At 40.3% G+C, this 7,722-nt stretch overlaps 1 protein-coding gene across 1 annotated transcript in view; it reads right to left on the bottom strand.

Moving 5' to 3' along the window:
* The window catches only part of LOC112150370 (1-phosphatidylinositol 4,5-bisphosphate phosphodiesterase gamma-1), a 36,528-nt gene continuing 28,806 nt past the window's right edge, over positions 1 to 7,722 (bottom strand). Inside the window, exons 20-32 of the mRNA XM_024278618.2 lie at positions 7,656 to 7,717; positions 6,569 to 6,672; positions 6,396 to 6,492; positions 6,103 to 6,169; positions 5,254 to 5,420; positions 5,049 to 5,145; positions 4,737 to 4,961; positions 4,500 to 4,645; positions 3,928 to 4,042; positions 3,691 to 3,852; positions 3,371 to 3,459; positions 3,028 to 3,212; positions 1 to 1,810 (exon numbers count right to left, since the gene is read on the bottom strand). Coding sequence (XP_024134386.1) covers positions 1,750 to 1,810; positions 3,028 to 3,212; positions 3,371 to 3,459; positions 3,691 to 3,852; positions 3,928 to 4,042; positions 4,500 to 4,645; positions 4,737 to 4,961; positions 5,049 to 5,145; positions 5,254 to 5,420; positions 6,103 to 6,169; positions 6,396 to 6,492; positions 6,569 to 6,672; positions 7,656 to 7,717 — 1,577 coding nt within the window. The 3' untranslated portion in view covers positions 1 to 1,749. The remainder of the gene's footprint in view (positions 1,811 to 3,027; positions 3,213 to 3,370; positions 3,460 to 3,690; positions 3,853 to 3,927; positions 4,043 to 4,499; positions 4,646 to 4,736; positions 4,962 to 5,048; positions 5,146 to 5,253; positions 5,421 to 6,102; positions 6,170 to 6,395; positions 6,493 to 6,568; positions 6,673 to 7,655; positions 7,718 to 7,722) is intronic.

Raw genomic sequence — 7,722 nt, 5'->3', positions numbered from 1 at the left:
GTAGGTCCATGAAAGAGCTTTATTAACTGGGAACTTGCACTTGATCCAAAATGCAGAGTAATAATACTGGACAATGACCATAAGTACAGAAAGAGGACAGCTTTTGTCAAATCAGTTAACACACGATGGCTGTAGGCCAATAAAGTTTGCATAGAGCTCCCAACAGAACTGCTGGGAGAGAGTCGGTTTGTGTCTACGGGGACCAAAGGATTCTGTTCTTCAAGGTTGATCTTGAAGGCATTTGGCTGCTAACCTAAGTAGCTTCTTCAGCTGAAGTAGCCATTTGGATGAGCAGCCAAGTATCTTCTAGATTAACCTTTAAAAGCTCAGCTGTCCTGAAGAACTGAATCCTGTGAAAACAAGAACTGAAATCTCCACAGTCCATAGGAACATTTAAAGGGTAATTTGGGGTCACTCCATAAGTATTCTTGTAATACATTTCTATGTCTATGAAAACAGAATCTACTGATAAATAAGACGTTATATAAATTAGTCGGGGTGAGACATGAAGCCATGCAGAGGCTCAGACCAGAACAGTTCTGGCAGATCCGGGACCAGCTGAGCCACATCTGTTGATTAGAGCCAGATGGTGGAACTCATCCTGCTCCGGGTGAGAGGCGCTGAATCCCAGCGGAGTGCTAATAGCCCTTATGTAGCTTATACGAATGTGTGTAACACACTGGAGCCCTAGTGCGGGCGACATCCGGGAGGGTGAGGGGGCCTCTCCCCAATTCTAGCTCCTGCACCTTTAAGGTAGTGTAGATAGACCTCAAGCCCTTGGAGAAGGATTTACAGACCTTCTCTTTGTACAGTTTGTGCTCACCCCAATGTGACATGGGGCGTGAGGAGTTCATGAGATCCCCTGAATCAAGGCTTGATCTGGAGGATCTTAGTCAGTCTTTAAATCCTTAGTGAGTACAGTGGTCTGAGCCAAAGAGGGATCATCTTATCCAGTTATTATACTTTTCCAGTTGTAAAAAAGCAGCCAGTTTTCTTTCTCTAGAGCAACAAAGCCCATCAATAAAGGCACGATTGAGATATTTCCTTCCAGCAACACTCCCTTTATACCAACATGTGAGTTGTTGACTTTATTTTTGAGTAACCTGAGCATTTCTCTCCCTTTTTTATCCAGTTTTCTCCCAAAAACCTGAAAGGCATTGAGAGCAGACTGGTCCACAGGCTTTGTTTTTGTTTATTCTTTTTTTTGTGGCTATTGATTCCATTAGATAAGATTAATTGAGACGAAAGCCACAAATTGATTTACTTCCTACATTCCTGCACCAGGAATGTTTTAAGTGCTTTCTGTGCGCAAAAGCACAACTTTAATATTTCCCTTCATTTAGTTTATTTTCATGTAGATTTTTGCTGCAAATTGTAACTCCTATTATGTTAACTCTTCAAAATCTACTGCAATTCATTTATTTCCTTTAAAATTCGTCCGTATCAAGAATTTATAATTAAAAATGGCATATAAAAGGGTGATTAATGTGATTTACTAAAAAGATAAGAAGCTCAGCTTTTTTCCTCCAGAATGCTCTCCGTGCATTCCAGCCCTTTAGCATGATTGTTTTGTAGCTTAGTTATGTGTTGTCTCTCCATGTCTGTGTTTCTACGTTTGTTAGCACCGGAATATTCCACTTCCTACTGAAAAGGAACTCGGTTAGTTTCATGTTGTTGTTGTTTTTTCCAGTTTCAAGCTTTATATTGCTGCGGTGGAGATATCGTCCAAGGCTACGCGGGATACGATGGCTAGCTGCGCTTTGCCGCCACCTGCTGCCTTAGCTTCTCCCTCCTCTTCTTCTCTGTCAGCCTAAAGAAAAGTAGGAGGACATTACGATTTAACACAAATGTATGAGCTAACAAATATAAAATGAAAATACATGTGGAGAGTCAAAAATCATGAAGATAACTCTTTCATCCAGCTTTTCTGGGGAGAGGCTAAAAGCTAAGCTACGCTAAGCTAAGTAGCAAATGTCAATGGACTTTTTTCCAGATATTTCATCAGGATTCTGGACCTGAAACGCCACATTTATCAAAAATCTCTGGAAAAAGTGCCTCAATATCAAGTATTTGTGGTGATGTTGCTTAAATACTTAAAGGGAGTGCTCAGTTCGCTATGTGAGGGTTGTGCTAAACACAAAAGAGGAGCTAAAGAACTCGATATAAGATAGATCTGCATGAACTCCTTTTTTTCTTCTTTGCAAAACAGACTGAAAATGAACAGAGAATCTTGAAAACAGAACCATGAGTTTACAGGGACTTTTCTTTGAAAGTGGTCGCACATGGCCAGTGTGAATGTAGCCTAAGAACTCCATATTTCTTTTTTTGTCTTTTTGTTTGAATGTCGTCCCACATTTTAAAATTTTGCTCAGATTTTGAAATGTTTCACCAGGTGACATATATTTTTATATTTCATCTCTCCCTTTAAAGTCCCACTCCAACCATATTTTTTTTTCTTTTTTAAAATTGCTCCCAGTAGTTTTTTTATCATCATTGTGCAGTTTTTAACCAAAATCAAAAAGCCTTTGTTGTTTTTAAGACATATTTTATGCACATTGGCAGCAGCTAGTTAGAAATAAAATTCTGGATTTTGGGCGGGAACAACCCCCCTCCTCCCTATCCCTGAGAGCTCTCTTGTGTGTCAACTTATATCCTCAAGCTAGCATTAGAGGCGATTTCTTACGCACCTAAGTGTGAAACGGCTAGGTTGCGTGAAAGGGAGCTTGAGTGGAGAAGAAAGATTTCGGTACGCCATTTCAGTATCTGGGTCGTTAGTCTGAGCTTTTCATAGCATCCAGTTTTCTGCTCCAATGTGATTTGAATTAAGAAATACTCAGAAATCCAGTTTTAATTGTAAATTAATTTGTATAGGTTTTCTATTATGAGAAAAATGTTGCAAGAACATGCTTATGTACAAAAAATATTTTTTTCATTGGAGTGAGTCTTTAAGAACTCTAATGTTTTTCTACTTTATCTGTACCGTTTCGATGTTTATTTCCAAGATTTCGTGGTCATGTGATCACTTGCCTGCGGTTGCGAGCCTCCACCAGCTCACTCAGCTGGTCCTGAGCGGCTCGGAGCTCTTCCAGACTCTGCTGGTAGCTCAGGTCTGCAGAGCCGGCCCTCTCCAGCAGAGACACCTGGGTGGACAGCTCGCTGGTCCGATCCCGAAGCCGCTGGATTGACGTATACAAATTCTCATCGTCTTCCTCCTTTAGATGAAAAGTGCAGGGCCATAGGAATCAGCTTGTTAATGGAACTTTAAAACTTGTGAAAAAACTGAGGAACTGATAAGCAAATTCCAAGTGAATTTTCGATCTTGGTTATGTGTATGTATGTGTTTACCTCTCAGAGGTCCCATCAAACCCACCTTTGCATTGACGATCTCTATATGAACCAAAAGAGACGCCAATTCCAGCTCCTCACTGTAGCTGTTTTTCAGAGGAACACTTCTGTAGCCTTTAACACGATAGAAAGCAGTGTTTATGGTTATGATTGTAAAAATCACGGCATATTCCTCCTATTCCAGCTAAACTAAGAACGTCTGCTCTAACATTACCGAAACCAAAGACCAAGAAACTGTAAAAGCTGAACTCTTCCAAGTCTTTAATGCACTTAAAAAAATCACTTGCACTTGAATCATGAATAGAACGACTGGAGTTAGTGAGATGCTAAAGCTGGAACCCTGACCTGTTCGCAGCAGGCGGACTGGGTATGTCGCCTGCGCCAGGAAGTTGGGGTCACTGAACATGTCCTCCTCATAGACGGTGAAGCGCAGGAAGGAGAAGGTGGGATTGTGGATGTCAAACACAAACTGCTTCTGCAGCCACACAGGATTCAGGCCGTTATCAGCTGGAAGAGGATCAGACTGTTACCGTAGAGCCGGTATGCAGAAGAGAACTGAGACACTAGAGATCGACGCCTCACCGACAACATCAGTCTTGTACTTGCAGCAGTCGTAATCCGCTCCACAGATCTCCATTTCTACAAAAGGACAGACGATGCTGCGGCCGTTCTTGGGGAGATGTCGAGCTCCCAGCACCTGTGAAAAAGTACACAACACAAAAATGAACTGGTTGAAGACACGTATTTGAGCAAACAATGTTCTCACAAATGTCCCTTACAAATTGCACAATACATTTTTCATCTGTTATTTTAAAATGTTTTATTTCTTCAGAATTATATTATATATATAATTCTGCAGCATCATATATATATCTCTAATATAAAAAATATTTAATTTTTTCGACATGCCCAAAATAAATATTATATAATATAACAAAAAAGAGGCTTAAAAATCACTAAACAAGTTCAGCAGCTCAAGTTATAAAAAAAAAGAGAGCTGCAATAGATCTATAAATTTTAGTGAAATATTGAATCAACATGATACTTTTAGAAATCCTTTTTGGTATGAAAAATAAAACCTTCCTCCTGTTTTATTTAGTTATAAAGTGTTATTCTTTTACTATCCCTAAGCAATTCAAACAGCTGTCTGAGACCTGGATCTGGATGGTGATTGGCTCCACGTGCAGCGTGTCCTTGTCAAAGGGGTCAAAGGCGTCGTCCCTCATGATGTCAGGCTGAGGGACGTATCCGCTGCCACCTCCAAGCATGAACAAAGCCTGGTTCAGCTGCATGGGTTTATCTGCAAAAATCAAGAATAAACTTGTATTTTTCTTTTCCTGCTTACATGGATAGTGAGCTCAGTAAACATGAAAGGGAAAATGCAGCTGAACCTGGTGTCTGAAAATTGAGAGCCACCAGCTGGGAGCCGCAGAGCCACATGGGTAGTGGGTCGTAGTTTGAGGAGTCCAGTCTCTGCCCTCTGGGGTAAACTCTGGACAGCTGGCGGCGGTTGTACTGCAGGAAACGCTTCCCTCGACTTCGAGTCGCAAACTTCTCTGCCTTTGTCTCAGGGAAGGAGGACATGTCCCGGTAACAGGCGCGCTCTGTCCCAATTTCTGCAACCAAAAGTGAAAGAATTAGAAAAAATCTGATGGAGAATGGTGCACGAATAAATGTCAGTAAACTGAAGAAGTGATGCTCACTGTCCTCGTTGAAGGGAACTGGTCTGCAGTAAACCACCAGATCCGACAGCTCTACCGCAATCTTCTTCCTCCTCTCCATCTGTTTCTCCTCCTGCATCTGTTACCATGGAGACCCACACAAACAAAGAACCGCAAAGACACGGAAAGGCTGCGGTCATTCACCGATCAAACGCCGCTCTGTGCTGGTGCGTGCTGTGGTACCGACCCGAGCATCGGCGTTCTGGGTGGCCTCTCTGATTTTGCCGACCCAACCGGTGAGATCCTCCAGGGTGTCGGCGGCCACATCCAGAGTCTGGACCGGGTGAGAGGACAGGTGCTGGGAGTGGATGGTGAAGACGAAGGGCCGCGCGTTCTTCCCGTCTTTATGGACCACTGCAGGCATCCATGGAGGAGCAGAGTCACAGCACAATTGCAATTTTATGACATTTTGAAGCCATCTGATGCAAACACAAAATCCAAGCACTTTGTTTCCAAAATTACATGAATTTAGCATTTATATAAAACATGCAAAGACAGAAGTGACATTTTTACACAATTTTAATACACCATTTAGTAGCCAGTTACTATCTTGTGCACTGAAGTTACTATCTGCTGCACACAAGATAGTAACTTTTTTTTTACTTAAGATTTTTTTTCTTCGATGTCTCTTTAAATATATTTTATTTAAAAGTTATTTTAGAATCTTTTTAGTCTTATCCATGAACTTTGGCATTTATACCCAGTCTTAGATAACAATACAAGGAAAATAAATAATACTACATTTAAATAAAATGCTGCATATTTCAGTCAAAGTTTTTGTTTTTTCTTAACTACCTTTATTGAGCAAAAATAAATCATAGCCAAATTAAATGATTACTTTCTAGCCAATCAAAGCATCATTTGAACAAATAAAGCCAAAGTGTTTTCTTTAAAAACCTAAACAAAACTCAAACTAAAACAACAGAGCAACAAAATGGAGTCCTTTAAACAGCAGCAATGACACAGTCATGGTAGAGCCTATTTTTAGCTTTATTCACATTTTCAGCCCTATTTTTAGGGCCAGTTTGTTTCTCACCAACGTGGCAGGTGGGTACATCAATGAAGCCCTTCAGCAGGTTCCCCAGAGGACTGTTGTCTGTCGACTGAAACACAAACACCAGTCTCACAGGAGTTTCATTCAGGAAAAAGTACAGGCACTCAGACAAATAAAATATATCCAAAAACAGAAGTTTTTATGATCTTTTACCGCTTTATTTTTATTTTTCCCACAGTTGAAATACATGACAATGTTTAGCCAAAAAAAGATCATAACTACATCAATCAAAAGCTAAGAAAGTTTAAAAACGTATTATCTGTGTGCGAGCTCACCGCCTCGTCCAGGTCTCTGGTGGGAGAGCTGGGCACCTCCTCCACGTAGTTTGCAGGAAACCACAGTTGCTTCTTTCCTCCGTAGTCGCCTCTCCACCTAAAAAAATTCCATATGCATGACTTGTTTGAGCAGAAACCTCATAGGAAGCTGCTCTGCTCGTCTCCCGACTCACCAGCCGCCCTCCTGCTTGTCCACATTGAGGATGAGCGCTTGTTTGGGGAAACAGAGTTCGTCCTCTCTCTGAGCTCTGTAGTCATACAGAGCTTTGACCGTGCACTGAAACATGCAGGAGACACTGCTTTTCAATAATATACACATGTATGTTTATAAATATTTAAATATATGAAAATTAGTAAAAGATGATTGGTTATTAAACATGGAATTCTATCATATATCAGGATTTTTTTTATTGGCTAAAATATTTAAATGTTGCTTTTAAGTAAAATTAAACTATTTAACACATCTCCCTTTTTTCTTTCTTTCTTTTTGCAGTCGCAACTGTACGAGAATTGATCTGAAGCCTGAATGTCATCAGATGTTCTCCAGACTCCTAATGTCAGAGGAAAGAAATCCCCCTAAACTCAGAGGGGAGTCTGCACTGCCCTCTACTGGCAGGGAGACGTGACTGCAGGAAAAAGGCCTGTCCAGCGAGTAGAATCATCGTCCACGTTTCTGATCATTATTCCATGAAAATGTGTGTGATCACTTACTTACTACTTAATTTGATGTCACAAAATTAAAATAAAAATGAATTTACAGAATTAAACTCGTTTTAAATGAATTTAAAATGAGTTTAATCTCAACTGGATGAATCACATGTAAGTTATGGAGATTTTTTTTTTTATCTAGGTGATCATTATCTTTATAGATGTTTTTTATCTAAATGATCATCATCTTCAGAAACGTTTTTATTACCTGCTTCTGAGCCTTGCTTATAGGCTAAAATAACTATAGGTCAAGCTGTATGGGACAAGGCTGAATGTTGACTCAACAACCTCAAAGATTTATTTTATATTTGTCCTTTCTACCTATTGATCATTTGATTAAGTGATTGTCTCCTGCAGTTTTTCTACTCTTTATGACAGGAAAACCATCTTTACGTCGACAAATAAACTGAAACAGTTATTCCAAACTAAGTTTAAAAGTGAAAGTGGTTTTTCTCTGCTAACAGCTGCTGGTTGGTGTCAGAAACAAAGAACAGAATTGAATGATCCTTTACATAAAAATTGTCTCCTGAATGTGTTTCTGGCCTCACTTACCCGAGCTGTGGGCATCTTATTGGCTTCCACGTAGAAATGAGGCGTGCGGACTTCATACAGCGCTCCA

This window comes from Oryzias melastigma, linkage group LG4 (assembly GCF_002922805.2).
Source record: "Oryzias melastigma strain HK-1 linkage group LG4, ASM292280v2, whole genome shotgun sequence".
In the NCBI taxonomy this organism is placed as follows: Eukaryota; Metazoa; Chordata; class Actinopteri; order Beloniformes; family Adrianichthyidae; genus Oryzias; species Oryzias melastigma.
The sequence above is the reverse complement of the archived record's forward strand: the minus strand, read 5'-3'. Positions and strand labels throughout refer to the sequence as shown.